Source organism: Lepidothrix coronata, unplaced genomic scaffold, assembly GCF_001604755.1.
Source record: "Lepidothrix coronata isolate B3197 unplaced genomic scaffold, Lepidothrix_coronata-1.0 Scaffold67, whole genome shotgun sequence".
NCBI lineage: Eukaryota > Metazoa > Chordata > Aves > Passeriformes > Pipridae > Lepidothrix > Lepidothrix coronata.
The window spans coordinates 4220496-4247017 of NW_016690247.1; the positions used below are offsets into that span (position 1 = coordinate 4220496).

Sequence of the window (26522 nt, forward strand, 5' to 3'; positions counted from 1 at the left end):
CAAAACTCCAAGCTAAGTTGTCTGGATGCCAAAATAGTGTAATTGATTGCTTCTTTCAGGAGAACAGCTGGAAATTGTTATTTAAGGTAATGCAGAGGTTCCAGAGAAAGTGTCTGTTCACCTATAACTGCTTTTGCTTTAGCATTATTAGATCTGAAGACTGAAATGGAATGTAGCAGGTCTTTGGAGATGTAAAAGGCTTTGCAGTGTTGATTTTCATACTTCTTCCACTTCATATCACTGATAGTCCCTAGACAGCAGCAGGATTTTTATCTGGGGTCATCTTACACTGCAGTTGCCATCCATCTTATTTTTAATCTAATAGAGACTAAGTTCCATGGAGCTGCCTGCAGAACTTTGTCCTCATAGATCACAGCTCTATCATAAATTTAGTTTTCTCCCTCTGTTGGTAGAGAATTAGAGAGGCTTAGAGCTAGAAGAAAAAAATTACTCAATGTTAAGATGGCACTTGAGTAGATGCTTATTGCTACCTTATAAGTTTCTAATTTGCTGCTGCCTGATATTGGGAATACTTAAACATCACATGGACTGAAAGTTTTCTCTCACCTGAAAGTTGTGAGGGTATATGAAAATTCTGCTTCTGAAATTGAATCTGTTGAACTATGTATCGGGGTTTTCAGAGGATTAGTCATAGCCATACTATCACTTTCTTAGTGTTTTGTTGATTAACAGAAAAAGCAGAGCAGAGGATGTTACCCCAATATATAAGATATTGTTCTTGGTAGGAATTATACAGTTGTTATTACTGGGTTGAAAAAAATATTACTGTAATTATTCATTAGCAAGAACTGTTACTCTTCCTTCATTTCATTGGGATAATATTCCAGTGTTCTTGTGTAGCCCCGATTCCCTACAGGAGAAAGAAAACCATCAAGCAGAAGGAGATGGAGAGCAGGAAACATGCAGAACAGTTGAAGATGATGAAGAAGACAGAAGATTTTGGGAGGAGCCTACACCATATACTCCAGAATCTAGATTAGAAACTCACAGATACATTGAAGAAAAGCGGAGAGCTAAAGACAATATAAGGTGCTTTTCTGTTTTAATATGTTCTATGAATTGAAGAAAGAGACATTTTCTAAGGTACAGAGGACAGGTGGGTGATTGCCTGACATTAATTATAACAGAGAACTGGCAGCTTAAATCCCTGTTGCCTGTGAAAATAGGCTTATAAAAATATAAATTAAATATTCAAATTGTTCATTTTGCTTTGTTTCATTTTCTGAACCTCATTTATGGTACTCTTTATTTTTCCTCAAATAGGGTTTTTAAATGTAATTTCTCTTTTCAACTCCATTTTATGGAGTTTAGAAGTTTCACTTTTCTGTCAGCTAACTAATTTGTTTTGTGTAGTTCTACATTTAATATTCTGCTAAAAGCATTCATGCAGATTGCATTATATAAATGCCATAAGGTCATGCTACAAAATTTTTGCACAGGTGGCATTTCAGGAACTTTTTCTGTGTAACTGAGGATTTTTTTTGCATACTTTAGAAAAGATATTTGTCACAAGTAATAGGATTCTTCATGTTATCTGGGCTACTTGGCATGGTGAATCTGAAGAAGTCTGGCCCCTGACAAGCCTTTAAAACCTTCTAAAGTTGTCACTGTTTTTGCTGAACATGGAAAATTCGTGCAGATACTAGCAAAAAGCCACAGTATTTTACAGCTACTGGCTTATCAGTTCCACAAACATTGTAAGCAATGTCTTTTTTTTTTCTTTACTTATATAACATAATTTGTACCAGAGATTTTTTTAGCTCTTCTTTTTAAGGGCATGCTTTTTGGAAGTTTTATCAAGCCTAAGTGTTGAAAAAGTCAGTCCTAGGGAACTCTCCAGGAAATCTGGAAGTGTGCATAACTTGTTGCTATTATTAATTCAAGGTCTAACTCTTTCCTGGAAGAACTACTGTGAATCCAGATCCTACCCAGTTAGAATTTTGCTATGTTTAGAAGTGCCTTGCTCTACTCAAAAGCAAATGTGTTCCAAATGCTTCCCTGTAAGGATTCAAGGAGAGTCCAAATAGTGTTATATTAAAGATAGAATAATTATTTTTGGGATTTTTCTAAATTTTGAGAGCATTTGAAGGAGTTAAATATCCTTTTGGGGTTCGTTTTGGTTTAGTGTTGATGTTTGTGTTAGGTAGCATGAGAAAGGTTAGAACAGAAAAGTGGCCCTGACAACTTGAAATCCTCTGGTAGACAGGGGCTGAAATACAACTTTCATATAAGTTACTCAGTATAAAAGGATGTGTATTTTTGTATAAAATTGACATGAACATATCTTTTGAGCAGGGTGGTGGTTCGTTCACTTTTGTTTCAAGTCAAGAGTTGAAATTCAGGTATAGAAACTGTTAGCCCACAAATCCCACATGAGAACTCTGATTTATATTGTAGAATAGTATTTAACACATGGATAACTGTGAATCTTTCTTAAACAGAAATTGGTTTTATATAGTCATTCTAGTAGCTGTACTTGAGTGGTTTTATTTCTTCCTCAAATCCATTGTATTTATAGACCAAATCTATTTTTATGTTTTTTCCCCCCAAGGGGCTCTAAATCTTAAGTATAATTTATATCCCTCATTAGTTATTTACATTTAATATTCTCTTAACCTTGGACTCATAGTAAGAAATTGGTTCAGGAGCAAAAAAAACCCAATGCATTACTGTTGAGTTTTTTTGAGAAATATTTTTTTTTAATATGCTGGCTGAAGTAAGCATACCCACTATATTGACCAGCTGAAGAGTAGATTAATACAACATGACAATTGCAGTGCTGTATTTTTAACAGCCACATTTTTACCTACATGCAAGCAAGGTTTTTCTTTTTCATGTTATAAGATTCCTTACTCTTCCTTTCCTTGCTAAACATTTAAACAGGAAAATACCAGTACTACAAGTCTTAATGATTTTACTGTGATCTGCTTTGTTTGGGCAGATAAATTTAAGGTAGCTTATTTATTGCACTAATTGAAAGTCAGCCATAGTTTGATTGCTGATAGCTGGAAATGGATAGTGAATATTAATAAGTACATCATCAATACATCAGGAATATGTATTGTATTTTTTCAAGGAAGAACACAGCAAAAAATGTAATAAATACATCAACAAATAATGTATATGTCTGCACTTGGGCCCTACTGTATCATATTTGGTGCTGCTTGTAATCTTTTGACCATTAAAATTCTTTTTACTAGTGCAGGAGTGACTGAGAGACTGATGCTGTTTGGAGATAGGCCAAGCATTTGTTCAGTAGCAGTAATTAAGTGAGCATAAATAAAACTTCTTTAGACTTGCTTAAACGTACATCAAACCAGTTAGCAGCAACAACACTTCATGATTAGTTTGACCATTCATAACTAGAATTTTCAGATGTTTAAGCAATCCACTGTTTTCTTATGGTATACTAGATAATTTGATATATTACTGTTTGATAGTGGATATTGTGACATGCAAAAGAAGTTGTTATCCATGTAAGATGTGATATTACAAAGCATTTGCTCATCTTTAGCCAATGTTTTTAATGTGCAGTTGGAAATGTGATATAATCTGTTTTGTTCCTGAAATAAGTTATAGCCTGAACATCAAATACCAGATAATTCTTACTTCTTACCATGCTCTTTTTTTGCTATTAAACATAATAATAGCAAAATTTTAACTGTTAACCATAAACCGTTTTTGTTTCTGTTTTGTTAAGGGAATCAAAAAAGAGTGAGAAGCCTCCTTGGACATTGGTCACTGCAGAAGGAAAAGTTCTGAATGTGAATGTGCCTAAGTATGTAAGGTTAAGAGGTTAAACAGTCTAATCTCTCTATAGCTGATTTGGGAAACTAGTTCAACATGTGTGACAATACAAAAGTAAGAGAGATGAGAAATTCTTGTTGGAGTATTATATTCCTTTTGGGAAAACTGTCTTCTTTGTACTCTGATGCTGGAAAAAGAATCAGTTTTCAGTGAGTAAAGTGTTGAAGATGGTTTAATTTAACATCTTAGTCTTAAATGATTAAACAACTTGTTTTTCTGTAAAAGATATATTTTAGTCTTTACCCTTCTATGGTAAGGCTCTTTCTTGGAGCATCTTGTTAATAGTGGAAAAAGTTTAACTGGTTTGACTATTAAAGGTAAATGTGTATGAGCACCCGCTTTAAATGTGGAAAAAACATCCATGTAATATTTCTGGACGAAATCATTTTGTCCTCTGATGACAAATGTAAAATTGGCAGAATTGGGAAGGATATCTTATCAGCTTCTGTGGCATGAGGCCCTTTGACACTGAATGAAGTCTATAGCAACAGAGGCTGATGTTCTATCAGCCTCTGTTGTACCTGGGTATTCGAGTGTTTTGGAATGAGTTTCCAGGGATATCAGCCACGTGTTGTCATTAGTTTCACTTGAACCAAACCTTCATTTCTAAGGGAAAGGATGAGACTGAGAGCACAAATGTTCCTTTATAAACAGCTCCCTAAAGAGCCTCCTATAAGAGACTGGCATCAGAAAGTGGCCACTTACCTGTCTGCTGTGCTCTGAAGAAGTTTTTCCATCTTAAGACTTAAATAGCTGCAAAACCAAAGCTGTGAAAACACTTGTCCTGCTTTCCAAATCTTGGAAATTTATAAATCCATGCAAATGAAAAGAATTTGAAAACCTACATTATAGGTAGTACACAATATTCAGTAAAAATATATATAAATTTCTAGTCCAGAGAAGACAAGCCTAAAATAATTTAAATCTTGTGCTAATAGAAGCTGATTATGTCTTTAAAAAGCGGAGATATGTAGACTAAAGCCCTAGCTGTCTTTTTAGAAAAAATACAGGGTTTACTGTTAGTAGCAGACCTGTTTGTGTCACCCAAATTTTCTGGATTAGAATTTAGTCTGTGGATGTGCCCACGTAAAGCCAGACCAATGAGCATTTTTTTTCATGGCTTCAGCAAGAACATCACAGCTCCTCAGTACAATCTGGCAGTGAACTGGAGAGGCATAAAGAGAGAGATACGAGTAAGCAGATGGTATTCTCCAAAGTTTTTGCTTCAGTGTGGAAGTCTAATGTCCATAAGAGTGTCCAGGTTTCTCTGCCATTCTTTTGGAAGGTTAGGAAGAGAAATGGCTGCATTCTACTGAGGACAGACTATTTCTCTTCTTCAGTTCTGATTAAGCTTCCTCCTAGAAAATTTTACAGTTCTGTCCTCTTGTTCACCCTTTATGTGTTAGTGAATTCTCAAAACCAGTAATGCAGTAAGAGAAAGAAGCTGTTTTGTATTCATTGCACTTTCCCATTAAAAAGACACATAAACTACTATTCCATAAACTTTCTTGCAAATTGACTGTATCAGAATATAGGAGAGAAAAGAGTAAAAAGTATATCTGGCAAATATTTTTAATGCTGAAAAAATTTACTCTTTTATCTGTTAACATTTGAGCATCTTTCCGTTATGTGAATCCAATGTATCTAAGTATTTTAATGTCAATGAAATAGTCCAGATAAATTACTTCAAGCAAACACCTCTCATTTTATACTAATAACTAATTTATAAAAATATTCTCATAGGTGATTTTATTCTGTTTTTTTCTCTACTTTAATACATGGGAAACTTCTGAGCATGTGAGCAGAACTTGTAAGTCTAGACTAGATCTCCTTAGATTGTAGCAATAGGTGATGTTTTCAATTTATAACTGGTAAGATTTGTTTATAATTTTAAGCCAGCAGATCACAAACATGCAGATAATACAATCTACAGGCTCATTTTCAACAAATGTGAAGATTATAGAACTGAGGATATTATGCAAATCATGTTTTACTTTGGAAATGCACAGACTGATATCTAGACAAATTAATTGCTATGAACAAAATTGATTTTTTTTAACGTACCATAATGTTAGAATTGCCAAGTTCTGTGCTTTTCATGCATTTTATATCTGATTTTTTTCTATGAAGATGTAACAGAGCAGGCAGGTTTCACCAGCAGATGTCTCTCGTTCTGCATTGACAGAATGAGCTTAATTTTAACTGACCTTCAGCAGTGGGGTTTTTTTTCATTTTCTTGTGGATTGAGTGGGAAGAACAGAAAATAAATGTAAGAATTACTTCGGTTCAAATGCCAGTATTTTTTTCTGTTCATGAGGCAAGTTGCAACCGTTTCTAAAATGATCACATGACATATTGTCTAAATGGTATTTGTATTCATCCAAAAGTGCTAGCAGTTGAAGTGTGCTGTAATGTTTGCTTATTCACTGCAGTTGTATTTATACTGGAAGTGTTTCTTATCATTGTTATTAGGCTTCATTTCTCTTTGAAAGATGATGAAGAAAACAACCAGTTCATCTTGGAACTTGCTGTTTACAGGTCAGATTTCTTTTTTTTCCTCTTAATTTTTGCCATTCGTAAGATCTAATACACGGTGTTTCAATTATACTCCTCCCTGTACTGGGGCCTTTTCAAGAGGAAAACAAAAACCAAAGGGGTGATGCAATAAATCTTGAAGCCTGTGCCACAGAAGTGAAGCCAAATAAGCTAAAGACCCTTCAGGCTATTCTGTTACTCCTGAATGAGGACTGTGTCCTTTTGGGAAGTGATGTTTTCTGCAGTCCACAGGCAGGTCTCCTCCATGCCTGTCGTTTTATACTTACATAAAATCTTTTCCGTTCTTCATTTGCAGATCAGGGTTGTAGGGAGTGGGTTTTTTGCTCATTTTTTGGCCCTAGAAGTGCTCCAGTACAATGCACATCCTTATACTTAAATTCTTCTCCTCCCTGAAAAAGAGCAGGGTAGCCTTGTCCTACTTGCCTTGCTTACTGGAAAGAGTCCATGGCTAATTCATGAACTATACCAGGGCATTGCCTGGAATAAATTTGGTTGAACCAGGCAAAGTATCATGAAGAGAACTGATAACTATTTGGTAGTATGTATACTTCTAAGCAGTACAATGACCTTTTCCATTCTTCAGGAAGAGGCTGGAAACCCACAAGTTTATCTACCCATAATAGGAACTTGTTAGAATAAAGCTGGAACTAGTTTTACAGCACGGAAATACTGTTCTTGCCAGGTGTTCTTCCCTTAAAGCTCATTAATTTCCCTCAGAAGAGGCCTGCTCCATGTTTCTGAATTATAAGATACAGGCTTTTTGGAACCTCAGAAAATCTGTTCAGGTGCAATAAATTGTTTGATGTATTACAGAATCACAGAATCATTTAGGTTGAAAAAGACCTCTAAGATCATAGAATCCAACCTTTGACCCATCATCACCTTGTCAACTAAACCATGGCACTGAATGCCATGTCCAGTCATTTCTTGAACACCTCCAGGGATAGTGACTGCACCACCTCCATGGCAGTGCATATTGTAATGTTCTGTGCTCACTTGTAAGAAATGCAGACTAAATAATCTGAAAAATTCACCTGAGAAGTAATGTTATTAAAGAAGGGAAATGGGGAATACATACTTGTACATTCACATGACTCGCATCAGGTGTCACATGATGAAGAGCAGATGTTAAAGTGGGGTTTTTACAGGTCATAAATTTTGTTTGACAGTACTGAAATTTAAAAGTGTTGTGTTTTTTGGGAACGTAAAGTATTTCTGTTCATTATTTTCCAGCAAATTCTATGCAAAAAAGAGAAGTCCTATTATAAATTTACTAGTAAAGCCTTCAGAAAGAAAAGTAGGAAAACAATTTTGCAATTTTAAATAGAACATAGATTACTTTTCTTATTAATGTAAAGCACTACAGTAATAGATGAAAAACCTTTTTGTTCTCCACAAAGGTTTTGAATTCTTGCAGTTATACAATAGCTAATGGGATGGACTTCACAGAATTTAGACGTTATTTTAATGGACATTCACAAGAAGATTGTGTTTTTCTTTCAAAGACTTTAAATTCTAATAATACAACTTAATAACTGAAATTTAAGTTTGTACTTTATAAACTGTGAAATCATCACAAAAGAGGTATATAGTCTACTATAGATTGATTCATGTATTTATATTTAATTCTGAAGATATTTGGACACTTCTCTGCTTGATGTTGACGTGCAGCCAACTTACATACGAGTACTGGTGAAGGAAAAGGTTGGTGTTTTCTTACTACATTCATTTCCAACCAGGAGTTAATGTTTACCATAGTTGTTCAGTGGACTTTGGATTTGATTCGTATGAGTTCCCAATTGTATCTATGCAGAAAGAATGTTCTTTAAATACCTGCTTTATTTTGGACCACATATATACTGTGGACATCCTAACCAGAAGACTTGCAAAGCCTGCAATAGAAATTTCACTGTCTTTCTCTCCTTCTCTCTTCTTATTCCCCCCACACAGTGTACCATAATTCACTTTAGAAGAGAGCTTCCCAGTTGCCCTAGGCTAGAATTTAGCAATTTCACAATCTGGAATTTATAGCTGACAGAAACCAATGGATGTATACTCTTCTGAAAGGGCATTTAAAATGTCATTCCAGTTTTCTCTCTTCTCAGTGGTTTTAATTTTGTCATCAGTTTTTTTAAAAATTCAAAGTACTTTCACAGTAAACCAAAATCCCTATTTTTGACTGTACCAACTGAATAAACAAAATTTCAGAATTGCTTTACATCCAAAATAGACTGGATAATCTTTCTCATTTAATTGCTAATGTAAGTCAAGCATCATTTTATAACCTTCTTTAGAAATGTCACTTCAGGAATGGCAGCAATTCAGGAATATACATCTGACTATACTTATAAGTAAAAGCTGGTTAGCATGCTAATAATTTATTAGGATTATATAAAGTGAGAGGATTTAGACCTATACTGGCCTTAAAATCAAAGGATGTGAGAGTGATATTTTAACATGTGTTCTGTCCGTATCAAAGAAAGAAAAAAAGTTAGCATGATGTACTTCAATCCCGTATTTTCTCATAGCCATTTCAGTTTGTCCTCCCTGAGGAAGTGAAGCCAGACAGCAGCTCTGCTAAAAGATCACAAACAACTGGTCATTTGGTTGTCACCATGCCAAAGGTATGTAAAGTAGTCTGAGGAGGCATCACAAGAAGATCCTTAAATGTTGTGAGTACTTTGGGAATATTTCTGAGTTACAGGTAACATCTGGCTTGATAAAGATATACAGGCTAGCCCTTCCCATCGGGGCATATTTTCCAAAAAAGGAACATTGCATAAGGACAATATAATCAGAGAGCCAAACCTTAGTATTTATAATCCCTTTAAAGGAACATTATGAAAATCAGTATTAATAGAACTGTTTGTATTTCCTTTATTTTAAACAAACCCAGCTTTTTATGTGCTAAAAGAGACTCTGCAAAACATGCAGTATTATGCAAATGTGTAAGAAGATAATTTTTTTTGAAATAATGAAAATAAGCAACATACCTACTTTCTTTTTCCACTTGTGAAACAATAAAAACAATTCAGTTTTTCAAAATCTGTGTGGCACACATATGTATGAAGGTTACATTGTTGTGCAAATAGAGACACTCCTGTCATGTCTCATGTTTGGAACAAGAGCTGTTTAATTCATTTCTCCTTCACGTTCTCCCTGGTTGGAAAGGATCCACTGAGTAGTTGTACAAAGTGTTGTAGTCATAGAGCAAGAAGGTTGTAGCAATTCAGTATTTCAATTGAAACTACTTGGAGCAGAGAGAGAGCTGGAAGTTTTAGGGAGGTAGAGTTCCAGAGATGAGAATGAATTCTGTGATGGGGTCCTGGAAGTTGAGGGAGAGGTTAATCAAGTGTTCTTCTGCTATTATGCCTTGGGAAGGTTGGGCTGCTTTTAAGACCTTTAGGACTACATCACATACTTTCAGTTTTCAGAGTAGGGTAACCCTGCCCAAGGATAGTTACAGTAAAAAATAAACCTTTTGGTGTTCTAGCCTTACCCTTCTGGCCTTTAGGGAGTTTCTTTGCTGTGTAAGAGAAGAGGTACATGGAGCTACATGTGAGTCTACCAGAATATATCAATTACAGCATTTTCTTCTGAAGGAAGAAACTATTTAGCTGAAATAGCTTCAGCTGTTGTTTGGGGTCAGTTCTTTCTCTTTGTGCTCTGATTTAATTTTAAGACTATGCAGCTAGTAGTTCTAACTAAAAAGTTATTTTTCATTTTTGGCTTTGTCCATTTGTGGTTCTTACCTTCTATATTTCCTTCCATTATCCAGTCCCATACGTCTGTTTGTCCCTTTGAGGAGAGCCTCTCATTAAATCACAAACTTTCACTCTAGCATCAAGTGTGCAGTTTTACCAAGAGCTTAAAGAATACTGAAAATTGAACTCATTTGGTTAAGGTCCATGTTTTGTTAATGTTCAAAATTTACTCATATGAGAATTTATGCTTTCATAAATTTATTTGAAAATGAGGCCTTGACATTTGCCATTTTGGATAATGTCATTTTCAAATGTATATGAACAGTCTTGTTTACTACTTACTTGTTGTTTGCATATTTTAAGTGCTATCAGCTTTCTATCCCATACCCTACTTTTATTACTCATCCATCTTGCTAGTTCTTTGTGGATGATCAGTGCCTTAGAAAATGTAAATATTTCAGAGAGTCTTTGGATATATATTCAACTCTGCTGCCTGCCTAGCAAGTCATACCTAAATCAGCAAAATTAATATTAGCTCTTTGTACTGTGATTGAGAACTGCCTTTATTCCATTATTAACTTTATATATAACCTGCCTTAATATTTTGCTACACCTAAGTTTTTTACCTAGCCTGAGAGTCTGGAGTGTGCTTCGTCTCAGAGGACCTGATTCTCAGGTATCTGTAAGACATGAGGAAAGAGAAGTACTATGGAATAACTGGGTCAATGTTCTCAGCTTTGCCTTGGTTTGGTTAAAAACTACTTGAGTAGCTTGGACACAGCAAGAGATGCATGTTCGGAGTGCCGCATGGTCTAATGTCTTTGTTGTCATTGGATCCAAACACTTGGATCCTGGAAAGCAGCTTTGCAGAAAAGCACTGGGGAGTCTTTGTTGCCATGAAATTGAACATGAGTCAGCAATGTCCTCTTCTGTCAAAGAAGACCAGTTGTATCCTGAGCTGCATTAGGAGTGTTGTCAGCAGGTTGAGGGAGGCAATCCTTCCCCTGTGTTTGGCATTGCTGAGGTACACATGGAGAACTGTGTCCAGTGCTGGGCTCCCCAGTGCAAGAGAGACATGGACATGCTGGAGAGAATCTAGCAAAGGGCCATGAAAATGATTAAGGAACTGGAGCACCTCTCCTAGAGGAAAGGTTGAGGGAGTTGGGACTGTTCAGCCTGGAGAAGAGAAGGCTCAAGGGCATCTTATCAATACATGTAAACACCTGAAGGAAGGGTGCAAAGAGGCACAGCCAGGCTCTTTACGATGATGCCAGTGACAGGACCAGAGACAGTGGGCACTTCCCTCTGAACATCAGGAGACAATTTCTTACTGTGAGGGTGACCGAGTGCCTGCACAGGTCACCTGGGGAGGCTGGGAATTCTCTAGCCCTGGAGATACTCCATCTGGACATGGTCCTGGGCAACTGGCTCTAGGTGGCCCTGCTTGAGCAGGAGGGTTGGGCAAATTGACATCCACAGGTCCCTGCCAATCTCAACCATTCTGCGATCCTGTGAACTTTGTGGATTTGCTGACAAAAGATGGATTTGTGTTACTTCACAAACAATTGCATGTAATACCAACCTATTGTTCTTTTTTCTATATTGTAGTCACAGAGTCTGTTCTCTTCCACCAGGACTGAATTACAGTTCTCAGGTTAAATTTTTGGCATACATATACTTTTCAGATGCTTTCTATCCATAAAAACGTTATTGTTGTTATTATTAATAGGATGTAATCTAGGAAGCAAGGTATAATGAATAATGATTAACAACTGGAAGACCAATAGGTATTTTTCTTGCAGAATATTATGGCTGATTTTATCAACAATGCTTGAGAATACTAATTTGAGATCACCAACTTAATGTGAGTTCCTTTTAGTAAGATAATTGGAAGACCAGAGTTCATGCAAGTTCTTTCAGGCTGTATCAATAAGACAAGCCTAGTGACTATATTGCACTACATTTAATATTTTTGTTCCTGATAAAAAATTATCAAAATAAAATTATTTGCAACTAGATAAATGGCTTAGCACATTCCTTAGGTAACTGAAATATTAAAAAATGCCACTGACCTAAAAATAGTGTCCTATAACATGCTGCTTGCCATAGTATCCTAAAAATATCTCACTCTTCTCAGTAACAGAACAGAAATCTAACTGAATTGTGAGTGTTTTTTCACTTCCTTTAGTGAGTTTCTAATCAAGTTACTAAACCTTGCACCATTCATCTTCCAACCTGTTCATAGTTCTCAAGACTTTAAGAAGAAAAACAAAACCTCTTTCCTTGCCTCTCCAATGACCTTGCCACACCACAGGTGCTGGAGATAGTAAATTCCACATGAAGCAGAAGAAAGCAAATAATTTTCACCTTCTTTTCTGGGAACATTTTTTTTAACTGTGCTGTTTACTACACATCAAATCCCACAGAATGGGTGCCTTTCTAAGGCAGTGTCTATTGACATTTTTTTGGAAGGTCATCAAAAGAACCTGAAGGACACAAGGTTCAGTGAAATGATACAGTGACACTTTTAAAGTGTAGTGTTTGTGCTGTAATAATCATCTGTACAGAGATTTTGCATGACTACGTTGTACGTGCTTCATATTCTGGGAAAAATATTTGTGACTTGAAGCTTTTCAAATCTTGAACATCTGTTCCTGGCAGCATCATCTTTGCAGATGATGCAGGAAAATTAAAACCTGAGAGTTTCTTTAAAAGACTTTGACCAAAATTGGCGTATATGATTTTATAAAATGTCATCATGGATTACACCAGTGGCATTTTAATTAATGTCTGAGAAAAAGCATCAAAACCCAATATTATTAGCAAGCAGGTTTAATTTAGGGTTCTGAGACATTCTGTGTCATGTTTTAAAACTTTCCTTTTCTTATGTAAGTGAATCAGAGAGAAAAATTTGAACTTTTGATCACAAATGAATTCTGACAGCTTTTTATTGCCTGGGCCTTCAAAAGCATTTAGAAATGTAAAGATCAGTGAGAGTTAAATTCCTTAATTAATCTAAAAATAGAAGTGGTATATATTATGCATGTCAGTGTTATTTGATAGAATTACATTATATAATTCTCACTTACCTAGGTATGGTAAATGCAGTAATATTTCATTACCATCAAAGGCATGTGGAGACATACAACTGTGGAGCCCTGGAAATCTAATAATCCTTCAGAATAAATATGTTTCAGTGAAACTCTGTTACTCAATGGAATTCCCATTGTAGAAGAAGAAAGTACTGCAGGAAAAAAATGTGAACTGAAAATATGAATAAAAATATGGTTTTCACTTATTTCTACTGGTTTCTCAACTATACTCCAGATTCTGTTTAACACACCTATGTCTAGCACTCTCTGATAATGATCTTTAAAATGGTGTTGTTTCTGTTTTCTAATTAATGTAAATATTAGAAATAGTTTCACAGAATAACTTCCAGAAAGCTTCATCATATTAATTTAGTCCATCTTCCTGCATACCACAGACTTTAAATTTGACACAGTTACCTCTGTACTGAGCCCAAAGTCTTACCTTTGGCCACAATTGAAGCTATGGCAGTTCTGTTTTTCAGAGCAGTTTTCCTCAGTGATCACTGTCACTAAGAGGTGGACAGTCAGTTACTGACGTGGTGAAGCTCACATACCATTTTTTCAGAAAGAACTAAAATTACAAAGTGTTCCTTAGTTTTTGGTTTGTTTGTTTGTATTTTTTTTAACTGAACAGAGGTAGGAGGACATCTTTTGAGCAGAAGAACTTTTATGTCAAGCAATATTTGATAATTGATAGATGTTCTAGTAATAATGGCCAGTCTTCGCGAGCGAAGATTTGGGAAAGGTCATTAACCCTTCGAGCCTGCGCAGTGGATTTTTTAGGTGAGACACAGCGTGCGCTGAACTGAGCCCACCCTTTAATCCTGAGGTTCATCTGCCGGGGCCGAGCAAGCTTGGACAGTGGCAGTGAGGGTCTCAGAACGTAGGTTTGTTTAGAGTGACCTTCTCTTAGATGGATTGCCTTACAGGGTTGACGAGCTCCATCTGCCCGGGGGGCTGGGAATCGAACCCGGGTCGCAGCGGTGAGAGTCCTGCACCCTAACCACTAGACCACTAGAGGCCTAGTAGGCAAATCCTAATAACCCTTACCTAAGTTGCAAGATCAGTTCTTGTCAAGGAACTATCTTCTGTTGAGTCCAGAACCAGCACATTTCTTTACCATCCTTGATGATGCTCTGAAGGCAAAGTAAGGAACACGAGTCTCAAGGGGATCAGTGGAATAAATTGTTTTAACAGAACAGAACACTTGAGGGCCTCCTGAGAAAAGAGGGTACAAAGAAACAGACTTTGCTTCACCAGAGCATATAGGGAATGAAAGGGCATCAGCCCCTTCACACTGAATTCTGGAAACAAATGACAGAAGCTACAGGTTTTGTTTTATTTCTTGGGGACGTTAAAATGGAGACTCTAAATTCGCAGAGCTTCTGGAACAGACTGCTCTCAAATCAACTACACTATGAAATAGTCAATAAAATGCACTATTTGGTATGCTTCCTGGTCTTCTTCTTCCTTTCAAATGCTTAAGGGATCCCTCTCCCATGATGTTGTTAAGAAGGGAATAAGACTCCTTTGCAATGAGATAACACATCTTCCAAAAAATGATGGCAGACATGTTTTCTTTGAGAAGGGGAATTCACTTGGACTTTGAACTTAAGATTCTGTTTTAGCAAAGACGCTGAGGGAGTTTGTGGTCACTTGTAATTTTTATAAAGAGTGAGGAGAAGTCCAACTGTAGCCGAGTCTATAATAAAAATGTCTGAACAACAAGCACATGGACACCAGAACTGAAATGTAAGTGAGAGGCATATCATGAATCAATTAGTTAGCTATGGAAAAAATAAGTAATATGCATTATTAACATGGTACTAAACAAGACAGCATATATTTAAATATGAATAGATGTGTATATTTAAATAATATCATATATATATATATACACTTTTATAAATGTTTGACTATGATTTCATTCAGATAATTTGGTTAAATTTGCCTTATGTCTGTGCTTCATGCTGAGTGACTAGTGTTAAAATCTATCAGAAAGAATAAATGTCACAAGAGAAATTTTATGCAGACACTCTCAATTTTCTATTTTTGAGAGTATTTAAATGCTTGTGATCAAAGTGTCAACTTTTATGAGAATTATTTTTTTGTCTGTTTTTATTTCAGGCTAAAGAAATAATCCTGGCTAAGCAAAAACTTTCAGCTTCAATTAAACATTCTGACTGCAATACACTGCAAAAAAATGCAAGAAGGTAATTCCTTTTTTTCTTCCATATTTGTTTTATTTTTGTCAGTGTGTTATTCACATGCCAGAAAATGTGCTTCTTATTATGTTATTGCTGAAAATAGGAAAACATTGATTTGTGTAGAGTAAAACTATTTCTATAAGCTTTAGACTAATAGCCTGTCTGGTGCTGTTTATAAAGTGATCTCCTCCAATAGCAGAGCCAAAAAAGCACTTATTTCTGCCCATCAGTTTTGTACCATCAGCTCATTCAGATTATTAACTGGTATATACTAAAACTAAATCACCTACTGAGAATGGGCTCTGCAGAGCTCCTTGCTATGGAACCCAAGTCTGAAAACCTTTTAGAAAGCAATGATTTCGAACCTCTGTCATGAATGTATTTTCTCACTGATACGCAGTTTGAGCTACTGTGCAAGTAAATAGGTTCTGAAGGCAATTCTGCAAGGGTTTATAACATAGATCCATCCTGTTTAAATGTGATGTAAACTCCAGCTCTTGAAATCTTCCAGTTAGTGACTGCCAGAAGCAAGTATCCATGATGCAGGATTTTTTGGTTTTACCCTTAGCAAGTATTAATGTAGATGGACACTAGGGTTGATGGACACCTGGCCTAAGTAAAAATACTATGATATCTCTTTTAATCCTTCCTTTTACTCTTGCTGTAGCCAGTGGTATTTATATCAGAATAAGATAACAAAAGAGTTTGATAAGCTGTTTCTCTGTTTGTATTTGAAGTGTTGCACTTGTTTCCTTGTTTGATTTCATTGTGGTGAATGTTGACAAAAAGACTAAGCAGATAGTAAAAAAAATGGTTCTGCAAGCATCAGTTGTAATTAACACTGCTTGTTATTTCTAATAAAAATCAGTCATTAACTTCTTTTCTTTAATAACCTGCATCATGAGAAGATAGGGCAACTGTAAGAATTTATTGAGGTAACTAAAGAGCCACAAGGACTGCACCCTGTCTTTAGTCAGCAGTCATCACAACAGTGCATCATCTTGATTACTGAGTATTTAAAAAATTTTTAGGAGGTCCAATCTAAATAGTGGATTCTTTCTCTCCATTATATTTGTGAAGTCATGACGGTCAGGGGAAGTCCCTGGTGACTGGAAAAAATGGAAAGATTGCACCCATTTTTAAAAAAGGGAGGAAAAAAAGAGGACACTAGGGACTAGTTACCTGTCAGCCTCACCTTTGAAATTTCTACTTTGGGAAGATCATAGAACAGATCCTCCTAGAAGCTGTGTTAAGGCATGTGGAGGACAGGGGGCTGATTCAGGACAGCCAGCACAGCTTCCCCAAGGGCAAGTCCTGCCTGACTAACTGAGGGCCTTCTATGATGGAGTGACCACATCAGTGGACAAGGGAAGGGCTATGGATGTCACCTATTTGGACTTCTGTAAAGCCTTTGACACAGTCCCCCACAACATCCTTCTCTCTGAATTGGAGAGAGATGGCTTTGATGGATGGACTGCTTCAGTGGATGAGGAATTGGTAGCATGGTTGCATCTAGAGGGGAGTAGGCAATGACTCAGTGTCTGGAGGGAGATCAGTGATAAGTGGTGTCCCTCAGGGGTCAGTGACATAGACAGTGGAACCAAGTGCACCCTCAGCAGGTTTGCCAGTGACACCAAGCTGGGGGTTGCAGTTGACAGACCTGAAGGACAGGATGCCATCCAGAGGGACCTGGACAAGCTTGAGAAGTGGGCCCATGCGAATGTCATGAGGCTGGACAAGACCAAATACAAGGTGCTGCATCTGGGTCAGGGCAACCCCTGGTGTAAATAAAGGCTGGGGAAAGAAGGGATTGAGAGAAGCCCTGAGAAGTACTTGGGGATACTTGTGCATGGAAAACTGGACATGAGCTGACAATGTGCACTTGCATCCAGAAAGCCAATTGTGTCCTGGGCTGCATCCAAAGCAGTGTGGCCAGCAGGTCGAGGGAGGGGATTCCTCCTCTCTACTCCACTCTGGTGAAATCCCGCCTGGAGTACTCCATCCAGCTCTGGGATCCTCAGTACAGGAAAGACATGGACCTGCTGGAGCCAGTCCAGAAGAGGACCACAAAAGTCATCAGAGGGCTGGAGCATCTGTCCTTTGAGGAAAGGCTGAGAGAGTTTGGGTTCTTTAGTCTGGAAAAGATAAGGCTCCAGGGAGCAGCCTTGCATAATAAAGAGGATCTTATAAGAAAGATGGGGACAGATTTTTTAATAGGGCTTGTAGCTACAGGACAAGGGGTGATTGTTTTAAAGTAAAAGAGGAGAAATATATAAGAAAGAAATTTTTTATTATGAGGATTGCCCAGAGAGGTGGTGGATGCACCATCCCTGTAACCATTAAAGGTCACGTTGAATGGGGCTCTGAGCAACCTGATCTAGTTGAGGATGTCCTTGCTCATTGCAGGGGTGTTGGATTTCAGTGCAGTTTTAAGTAATTATGAATATGCTTCCTGCAGATTTTGAGGGTTAAAATATTACAGGAATGTATATTGCAAAAGTAGAAGTAGGAAAAGAGTCTCTGAATTACAGCTCTTTCTAAAAATAGTAAGTTTTGACCTCTTTAGTTGAAAAGTCGCTGAGTAGCCAGATGTTAAAAAATTTGCTGAATAGTTGTCTCTTAGATTACAGAACATTCATTACAGTGATTACACTTGACAGCTACAGATGTCTTAGCTAAATGCTGTCAGACATATAATCTGCTAAACTGTAATGTAGTGCTTTAAATCTCTTTAACTCTTGTTAGCTAGATTACATGATGATACTGTCATTACTTCTGCCACATATGAGGGATTTCTTGTGTGACTGTATACAGAACTGTATTTCAAACCTTCAGAGAGGCGAGTGTCTGTGGAAAGAATTTGACAGAGTGATTTATTACACTTACAAAGCCTCTATCAATGTAGCTCAGTATGCCAGTTCTTACTGGAACTGGCCTCGCAGTTCAGCTGTGAGGTACTGGAGCTGAGTTCTCCACAGCTGCGTGGATGAAACTCAGTGGTAGGTAGAAACTCACTTTTCTGAATAATACTGGAAATTTTAAGAGTAACAGTTACATAAAGTCAATAATCCTTGTCTCGGCTTTAGACTATGCTTCCTTTAGCATATTGGAAAAGAAAAAAATGGAATAAAACTCAAAATGTCTCTAAATGTAAATATACACACACTTGAATTCCTCCAGTAAAGAAAGATATATAAGAATATAACTCTTTTTTCTTTGTTTTTTTGAGGGTTTGTTGGGTTTGTTTTGGTTTGTTTTGTTTTGTTTTGTTTTTTACTGTAGATCTTAATATATGGAGGTTGAGAAATGCAACCAGAGAATGGATTAATTTGAAGAGGCAAAGGAATAGAGTGGCAATTTCTGCTTCACAAAGCAGAATTAAAAACTAGTCAGCAAGTTTCGATCTATACACATCTTCTATAATGAAATAAGGAATGTAAGGTAAAGGTAATTTCTGTTTGTGTAGTTCAGGCACTGCAAATCTGACTGCTTACTCAAAATGTCTTTTTCCTCTTAGCTAAGCAGGAGTGCACTGGATGACTAAGCCAGCAGGTGCTGTCGAAAATATTGTGCAATGCATTAGGCTGGAAATCTGACTTGTGTTCTACTGGAATCCGTTCTTGGTGGCAGTATATAATGTGTGCCTTTTTACAGAGTTTTTGTTTTGATGGGTTGTGTGGTTGGTTTGTTGGTTTGATTTGGTTCTTTGTCTAGATTCTTAAGGGGAAAAAACCAAAAAATATACTGCTGGAATATCCACTCTGTCTGCTGGAACACCCATAAATGTCTTTGAACAGTTTCAGCAGATTTCACTAATTGTGAGAAACATAAAATATATAAAATTGCCTCTAAGTTATGTTGAACTTGGGACCAGGAAAACTTGAATGTTTTTAATCACTGTATTGGATTTTAATTCCAACCTTTTTCTAGCAAGCATATCATGATAAGAGTCATTGCCAGAACTTCCTTTATGGTTTGCAGTTTCATGGTGATAAACAAGCATTACTTTACTTTCCTTGGAGAAGTTTTTGGTTTTAGTTGAGCTTTTTTTCATTTATTAACAAGTAAAGAATAAAAGACTGATTCTTTCAAAAACTCTCTATGGTTGTCTCAGTTGAGATGTAACAGTTTTGCTGAAGATGAGACATACTGAGATGTAGTGTTTGCCTTCGTTAAGTACCTGGGAGTAGATCACAAATCTTGAGTTGAATATATTTGCAGAATTAACATTTTCTGGTTACAAAGTTTGTTATCTGTCATGAAGACATTGAGAACTTCTAGAATGCAAGTTATATTGTCTGGGAAATAAGGAATCATAGGAACTGTAATTCAATTGACTATTTAACCAGAAAGTAGAGTCAGGTATGACTAAGCAACATATTAAAAAGGCTTTTTACTCAAATTAACCTTCAAGTATGGACTCATTTACATTCTCATGGAGGCATGGAGCAGAGGGTGTACACCTCTATCATTTGACTAATGAGGAGAACAAAAGGTGGGGTGCCTCACAAGTGATTTGAAAATTAATTTTCAGACACAGGCCTCTGATAGTCCCTAACTGTAATAAGGGCAAGGAGACTTCAGAAAGGTGCCCTTCTGGAGGAAAAGCATTCTCAAAGACACTGTTCAGTAAGGTCTTGGTCACTACAATCTGAAGTTATCTCCAGTGTGTATATGTGACAAGGACAAAAGACTGAGGGCAGAGATGAACTTTAAAGTCATGTTCTAAAATTCCATAACTTTGTAGACAACTTTGCTAGAATAAAATTTTGTGTCACTATAAGCTTCCCTAATGTTTAACACACTAGGGACTCGACTTTGGCTGACAAATTGAACAGTGAAAGGGGTGAAAATAAGATGATATTACAACCATATGCGAAAATTCAGAGTCAATTTGCTCATTGCAGGTATTGGAGCATATTTCTTGCTAACAGACAAGGTCAGTTTATTTAGTATCTTGAAGTGATTATGCATAAGAAGGTAAGAGATGGAACAGTGAAGTTTAAAATGTCACAGTGATTATGATTTTCTGTCTAACTTTTAGAAACTTGGACTCTGCTGTTATATACGGTCTCAGTCTGATGAATCCTATTTGTGAGATGTATTTGTCTTTTAGAACAGAATGACCCAGACGTCATCAGCCTTTCATTTATCAGAACTGCTCACCAGTGATTTGTTAGTTCTTGGTTGTAGTTCAGTCCCTGAAAAATGAATTTGATTCTACCAGTATTTATATTTTTCCAATGATCCACTCAGTCTGAAGACTCTAGTTATAGTTTCATTTCTCTATGTAGAGAGATTTGAAAGGCCTCTTATACAATGAAAGAGGTATTACCATAATTATTTGCTTAGATTACCTAGTAGATTTTTCTAAGTCTGTATTTTCAAAAGTTGAGACTGGGGTATGGTAAAAGTCATACATTTGCCATCAGTTTTTGACATATATAAATAAAGATTTGTCTCTCTCTAAGCTCTCAAATAAGATATTCGATATAACAGACTCATTCTGTTTTCTTATTCAAGAAAAGGATTTATTAGTACTTTTTCTAAGATGAAATTATTTTTATGCTGTTTCATTCATAATGTTAGAAGACTGGAAAAAGTGTCTCTTCAAAGCAGTTGGTTGTGACTCGTAAATATCTTTGGATATCCTGGTGCCAGAAACAAAACTTTCAATTAAATTTCAATAATTGTATACTCTGGATTAAACATGAGAAATCTTTAGCAACTTAAATTTTATTGAAATTCAGAAGTTGAAGCAGGGGAATGTAACTGTCAAATCATTAAAGTATCAAATATGTGCATTAAGAACTGTGTGAACAAAAAGTGTAAATTATCAAGAAATACCGAATTATCAGATATGTGCTCTGTCACACACCAGATTGTTCAGCAGGCTGCTATAGTTATGCAAAATGGAGGGACTAACTTTCTTTATTGTGGTCTTCTCATTTTTACTTTAAAAGCATTATCAAACTGTGTGGAGTTAGAAATAGCCTCTCAAAGGAACATAAATACCAGGAAAAAAGAAAGGATTTAATCCTGTATTATTTATTTTTGTATGGTGCTCTTGTCTTTAGACCATAATTTTTTGAGTAGAGAACATTCAACAGCAGGTAGTAGTGCCAAAAACTGTGACCATCTTCTTTTAAACCTGAACTTGAAGTAATTTGCAAACACTGAGATTTTCAGATCTGTGCTCTGGCTGGTCCTGCAAGAAATATCACAGTTGTCTTACCATTGCTCATGGAAGAGCTTCAGCAACAAGATGATTTTATTTCCACTAGGTAGAATTACATGGAAAACCCCTAATTCTTTCTTGCAAAAATGTTCAGGTGGGTTAGTCTTGATGTCATCAATACCCAGGCTCTTTTTGCATGGATTGCACGATGAGAGGAGCAGATTCTCAGCAGATACTGCTGTAGCTGCACTGACTTCAGCATAACCGAGTCTTCTTGTCAGCCAAAGCTGTATCATGGTAGTTGTGATCCCACTCTGAAGCTTTACTAAACAAGTATAGAATGTTTGATCATGTTCATGTAAGTATGTAAAAATCCACTTCCTTTCTGGAAAAAAATCACCTCTGCTTGATTCTCAGTCTTACCTATTGTCTGTTGCTAAGACACTTCCAGGTTACGTATTGATGGAATTTTGAGAATGGCTGATGCATATAATCCTTTCACAGCTTGTTGATGTGGATTGTTACTTATGAAACTACTGTTAATTCATTTCTGGTATACTGAAGTTTATTCTGCTACTAAACAACCTACTCAAACTCCACAGAGTTTGTTGTATTTGAATGACTAACAATTTGTACAATTTTAGAGCTCCTCAACAAATGTGAAATACCACTGCTAATTAAAATACTTCTAATCAAGGAAATTCTTTTCTAATGTGATGGAAACAAACACTGAGCCTAATTTATTTTCATATTTATGATTTTTCAGCTTTTTCTGTGGTGCTTCAGAGTAGTGGTTAATGATTAGATTAAGATTCTGGACAGGGTCTGCTCTCTTTGCCATCTCACCAAGAGCTACTGAAAAAGTGATTGCAGGTCACAGCACATTTCATAAATTACACAGGAAGCAAAAATGTCTGTTAATTTTTGGGGATGAATATTTTCCAGAATGTTGCCACAAATAGAATCCATTTTTATTTCATTAAATAGCATAGTGTAATATATGGAAAAGATCTAGTCTTATAAATTGAAGAACATTCAGGGTAAAGAAATAAGACTTTTCTTGTATTTGTTTTCATTGCTCATAAAATTCTACTCTGAGTAGTTTTTGCTTATGCCACTATTTGGAAAAGGTTTATCCAGGTTATTAAAGCAGGCTACTTCTCTGGTTGTTTTCCCCTCAGCAAAATGATCAATTGATTCCTGTAGTACAAGAGAAATCCAGTGGCATAGGGTTGAGAGGTGGTTGGGCTGGGGGCTGCCTCTTCTTTCGTCATGCTGTTCTCAGCACAGCATAGGAGGAAACCTCCCATGAACTCTTTTGCTTCTTCACTGGGACAGGGATCCTGCACACGGATGTGGGCTGGGATGTCTGCTAAGATCTGACAGAGCCTTGATGGAGAAGCACTGGCAGAATTTGGAAACTGCTTGGCAGAACTCTCCCTGTTTTAATAACTAAAGATGGTGTATTTTCAGTTAAAAATCTTTTAATATACTTTATTTACATGCTTTCATCATCTGTGTTGTGGTCCCAGAAGTGCATTCTCTCATACAGTGACTTTGCCTCTTTTCTGTTTGTTCTAGTTCTGATCTCCTGGGTAAACACATAGTTTTCTCACATCTGTCTTGTGCCATACTGAGCTTGGAACTGTGACCCAAAGTACCACTCAGTATACAATGGAGTAGGAAGATGTACAAATCATGTTGTAATTGGGAGAAATTAAACAACATTGTAGTATTAAATTTCCGTTTTGCTATTTTTTATGTAAACACAAATTGCATGAAAGAAAGCTAGATTTTTTTCCATTTAATCATTGAGCTCCTCTATTAGAAAAGAACAATGAGATTAAATGCTGAAATACAGAGAGTATATTTCAAATCTTTGATCATCATGTGATGTGGATAAGTTGCCCTAATGAGTGGCCTGTACACATTTCTAAGTGTAATCTAAAGGAGTATCCTTAATAGCAGTAGAATCTGAAAATTTTGTTAAAACTCTAACCTTTCTTATAAATTTTTTTTCATAGTACAAACATGGTGAGGATTGACATTGCTAAAACGTAAAAATTAGATGATCAAATAAAAAAATTTATACAATTTTGTTTTCACTCTAAATAAAAGTATTTCTGTTTTCCAAAGATGAATCTGTCACATAAAAATTAATAGACAGCCAGTGTGTTAAAAATGAACAGAAAAAAATTAAAAAACAATTAGATTAAAAAAATGTTCTTATATCAAAAGCCAACCATTTGTAGTGTGATACCAGCAGTCACCACGTTCTGATATAAAACAAATTACACATATGAAAAATTACATTTTGATGTTTGTAGACTAAAGATTCTTTTCTACAAAATCTTAGAGATTTTGTAGTACTTTTCTGGGTTTACACTGAGGTTTTTTATAGTAATCAATTTTTAAGTTACAAGAACTCTTAATCCTGGTTTAATTGGACTTAGTAACAATCCTCACACTAAAGTCAATCTCTTTATAAACAGGCACTCAAAATAGAATCATGGAATCATAGAATAAAGTCAAATAGTTCTTTTATATTTGACACTGAAATTAAGGTTTTTTCCATTTGTTTCCCTCTTGTTTCAGAAGTGGAAAAGTTGAGAAGTTAGAAGTGGATCCTAGTAAATATTCATTCCCTGACGTGACAAAGATAATCCAAGAAAAGGAACGAACTGGACAGGGACCTATAAAGCTACATCCAGAGAGGATTACAGAAGTTAAGAAGAGTTGTGTTGATTTCGAAAATGATAAAGATGTTCCTCCCTTAATTTGAAACATTCTTAAACAGTCCCTCTATAATACATTCTTAAACAGTCCCTCTTTCTCTCTATATATGTAGTGTGTATGCTTGAGTTGATTTTGGAACCCTATGTGTAAAGCAAATATAATAGAGCTGGAGCTGGAAATATCATTACATTTCTTATCAATAACTTTTTTATGCTTGTGTTTTTTGCTGAATTTTCTGTTAGTATATTGCTATATAAATTCATTTTTCTACATTGCTTACTTAATGTGAAATCAGAATGGGAGTCATATATCAGAGATTGTCATTTCTTCAAAGAATTTACTGTCTGGGTTGAAAGATGACATATTACTGTAGAAAAAGAGGGAAGGAAGAAAGCACTTGTAACTGGATTTATGATTATTCTTATTAAACTAAGGATAGAAAAAATCTCTGTGCATTCCTTCAGTGTTTTCATTTTCATGAAGGACAACAGTAGACGAAAATAAGGCATTAGGAGAGTGAGAGACATTGCTGTAATCTACCATACATCAGTGGATTTTCCTGCATAATGCACAGCTCCTGGATTCTGGAGCTGGTTTAACAATGCCACTCCATGAAGATTTTGGGAAAGAATAAAAAGAAACTTCAAGCAAAAAGTGACCTACATTACCTTGCTAATGCTCTTGAAGTTTTTTCTTTGTAAAGAAAGACTTCATTTGGTTCTGCAGAAAGAAAATGCTTCAGATTTAAATCAGCTTTTGCTTCTAGTCAAATGGGATAGGGCAGGCAAATTTAAGTCAGGAAGTATCAAACCGCATTACGTGGTTAGAACTTGTTTACATCCTTAAGATAGAAAATTAATACGTTGCAATTATAACTGAACCACTAAAACTCCACTTAAAATATAGTGTTTAAGTAGCAGTCTAGATTCAGGTAGTGCCCATAATACCCTCAGCACACAGTCAAGTTCATGACACATTCTTTAAAAGTGCTGTATCCCTAATTGTGAAAAACATCATGCAAAAAAACTCAGCAGTTTGAATGAAAATATTACTATTGAATTCTGGGAATTTTTAGCCACTCTGAAGTGCTTTACGATTCTTCACAGATGTTTAATGTAAGATAAAGATAAATAATCTATCTTTAAGTGCACTGAGGAGAAGCAGAATATACCCATCAACTCAGGCTGATGGCTTGAACTGATGCATTTTCTTCGGTTGCAATTTGAAACGGATATAGGATTAAAAAAATGAAGTTTCATACTAATGCTGCCTATACTGAGAGCTGAAAAGAAAGTTTATATATTACAAAGACATAGACCAAAGTGGAATTTGAGCATCGTGTGATGTACTGGCATATCATCTCAGATTTTTCTTATGAACTGACTCAATTTTTCCAGTTCCAGAATACATTCTTCCATGATACAAGCCTCTCGGCCCTGAAATCTATTTAATTAGCTCTGCTCTGGTTAATGGAGTATAAAAACATCAACTGCTTTTGCAATATGTCCCTATTCACTATAAATGCCTAATTGTGCCGAGGAGGAGAAGCCAAGGAGGGAGCTGCAGCAGAGGCACCCTGAGGGGAGCTGGAGGAGGAGGAGGAGGGCAGGGGGGAGCTGCAGGTCCTGGGCAGGGATCACCCCCTGGCAGCCCCAGGAAGACTTCACTGGAGCAGAGACCCCCCTGAAGCCTGGGGGATCCTAAAAGTTGGTGCTATTTTATGTAACTGTGCAGCCCTAGTAGGGAAACAAGGAACAGACATTGTAATTTTTACCAGTCAGATGGGCAGTTCATGTTTTTGTTCAAGTCTATTTCCTTTTATTTTGTGTGGGAGTATGAATATTGCTGACCTTGGGATGGGTGAAGAGGAAAGGCTCCACCACCTGTCTGAGGATAAAAATCAGTAGATTTTGGCAGCACATCCAAAAATTTGTCTCCTGTAGTTTCATTGATTGCTGTGGGGATTTTCTGAAGTTTCTAAGAGTTGAACCCATTGCAGGTTTCCCTCTTTTTCTTCATTGCTTATTTCTGAAAGTCATGTAGGGACAATCCACCTTACAGACCTTCTGCCAATTTGGATGAACCTATCAAGAGTTTCAGAAGGTTGTAGAAAACAGGCATCTGGTCATGTATGATTATTTTTTTCATAAGCAAAGAGCTCTAAAAATTGATCCTTTTTGCCAAACCGAAGGATAACACAACTGGATCTTTCCCCATTCCA

General features: G+C 36.3%; 1 protein-coding gene across 1 annotated transcript in view; it reads left to right on the forward strand.

Moving 5' to 3' along the window:
* Window positions 1-24725, forward strand: part of LRRC6 (leucine rich repeat containing 6) — a 34798-nt gene extending 10073 nt beyond the window's left edge. The window contains exons 6-12 of the mRNA XM_017818270.1: window positions 862-1050; window positions 3722-3799; window positions 6301-6366; window positions 8019-8088; window positions 8913-9008; window positions 15308-15393; window positions 24161-24725. Coding sequence (XP_017673759.1) covers window positions 862-1050; window positions 3722-3799; window positions 6301-6366; window positions 8019-8088; window positions 8913-9008; window positions 15308-15393; window positions 24161-24347 — 772 coding nt within the window. The 3' untranslated portion in view covers window positions 24348-24725. The remainder of the gene's footprint in view (window positions 1-861; window positions 1051-3721; window positions 3800-6300; window positions 6367-8018; window positions 8089-8912; window positions 9009-15307; window positions 15394-24160) is intronic.
* The last annotated feature ends 1797 nt before the right edge of the window (window positions 24726-26522 follow it).